This window comes from Phaethon lepturus, unplaced genomic scaffold, assembly GCF_000687285.1.
Source record: "Phaethon lepturus isolate BGI_N335 unplaced genomic scaffold, ASM68728v1 C13794927, whole genome shotgun sequence".
NCBI classification, from domain to species: Eukaryota; Metazoa; Chordata; class Aves; order Phaethontiformes; family Phaethontidae; genus Phaethon; species Phaethon lepturus.
The window spans coordinates 1-1,806 of NW_010575613.1; the positions used below are offsets into that span (position 1 = coordinate 1).

Sequence of the window (1,806 nt, forward strand, 5' to 3'; positions counted from 1 at the left end):
CTTTGTGGCGGAGATCAGTTCCCTGCGCTCGCTCAACCTGAGCCTCTGCAAGCAGATCACGGACAGCAGCCTGGGCCGCATCGCCCAGTACCTCAAGGGCCTGGAGGTGCTCGAGCTGGGGGGTTGCAGCAACATCACCAACACCGGCCTCCTCCTCATCGCCTGGGGCCTGCAGCGCCTCAAGAGCCTCAACCTGCGCTCCTGCCGGCACCTCTCTGACGTGGGCATTGGGCACCTGGCGGGCATGACACGCAGCGCGGCCGAGGGCTGCCTGGGCCTGGAGCAGCTCACACTGCAGGACTGCCAGAAGCTCAGTGACCTCTCGCTCAAGCACCTGGCCCGTGGGCTGGGCCGCCTCCGCCAGCTCAACCTCAGCTTCTGCGGGGGCATCTCGGACGCGGGGCTGCTGCACCTGTCACACATGAGCAGCCTGCGCAGCCTCAACCTGCGCTCCTGTGACAACATCAGCGACACGGGCATCATGCATCTGGCCATGGGCAGCCTGCGGCTGTCTGGCCTCGATGTCTCCTTCTGCGACAAAGTGGGGGACCAGAGCCTAGCCTATATTGCACAGGGCCTGGACGGGCTGCGCTCCCTCTCCCTCTGCTCCTGCCACATTAGTGACGAGGGCATCAATCGCATGGTGCGGCAGATGCATGGCCTCCGCACCCTCAACATTGGCCAGTGCGTCCGCATCACTGACAAGGGCCTGGAGCTCATCGCCGAACACCTCAGCCAGCTCACGGGCATCGATCTCTACGGCTGCACCCGCATTACCAAACGGGGCTTGGAGCGCATCACCCAGCTGCCCTGCCTGAAGGTGCTCAACCTGGGACTTTGGGAAATGACTGAGAGCGAGAAGGTCAGGTGAGAGGAGGGGGGTGCCCCGAGACCTCCATCTCCTCTGGAGGGACTCTCTGACTGACTGACTGCTGCAATGGAGGAGAGAAAGAGAGAGGGGCACGCACAGAGCCATGCTACCCACGCACCCTGGCATTGGAGGGAGGAGCAGAGAGAGAATATCCTCAACCCTTCTGTGCCGCCTACCTGCCCTTGCTCTGGAGGAGGAGGAAGTGGAGGGGGGGGCAGGAGGAGAGAGAGAAAGCACCTATCCTTTTTTCCAGGTCATGCCTCCAGCTCCGTGCTGGGGAGATGGGGCTCCCCCTTCCCCCACAGGGTCCTTCCCTGCGGAAGAGGTAGAAGCCCACACTCTCATGCACTGGGGCTAGAGACACCCCTCTTTATCCCCACTCCCTGATTCCATCCCCTCGTGCACTAAGGATGGATAAAGACAGACCCTTGTTCTGCTATGTATCCAGAATAGATTATTTTTGGTTTATATAAAGGAGAGTGGGAATGGAGATGGGAACAAATGAATAACAGCAGAAAAGGCTTCCTAGCTACACTTCAATACCTGGCCACCCAGTCATCCCGCGCTGGGCACAGACACAGCTTTTGGTGAAATAACCCTTCCACCTCTGTGCTTGCCCCTCCCCTGTCAACTGGGAATTGTGACAGAAATACTGCTCCCTAGGTACATTGATTTTTTTATTTTTTTGTTTTTTTAACTCTTGCCAATCTCCAGTTCCATGTTATTCTCTGCTGTGGGTGGCTACAACCTCCCACTATTCCAGTTCTCCACCGCACTGAGACTAGGGATAGCTTACAGCCTCTCCTTTTGTCAGTATGTTTCCGTGTCATCCTGCACTATGGTTAATGGAAAAACATAGGCACTCCGTTCTCTCGCCCCATCTCTCTACTGGAGATGAAGATACCATTTCCTCCTTCTCCTGTCTCTGTGGGGGC

At 57.8% G+C, this 1,806-nt stretch overlaps 1 protein-coding gene across 1 annotated transcript; it reads left to right on the forward strand.

The window, feature by feature from the left end:
• Positions 1 to 4: 4 nt before the first annotated feature.
• Positions 5 to 1,467, forward strand: FBXL14 (F-box and leucine-rich repeat protein 14; the record flags this gene model as incomplete). The annotated part of the gene is made up of 1 exon (XM_010295606.1): positions 5 to 1,467. A coding segment is annotated over one exon (867 nt), but the record flags the coding sequence as incomplete, so codon positions are not given.
• Between the last annotated feature and the right edge of the window lie 339 nt (positions 1,468 to 1,806).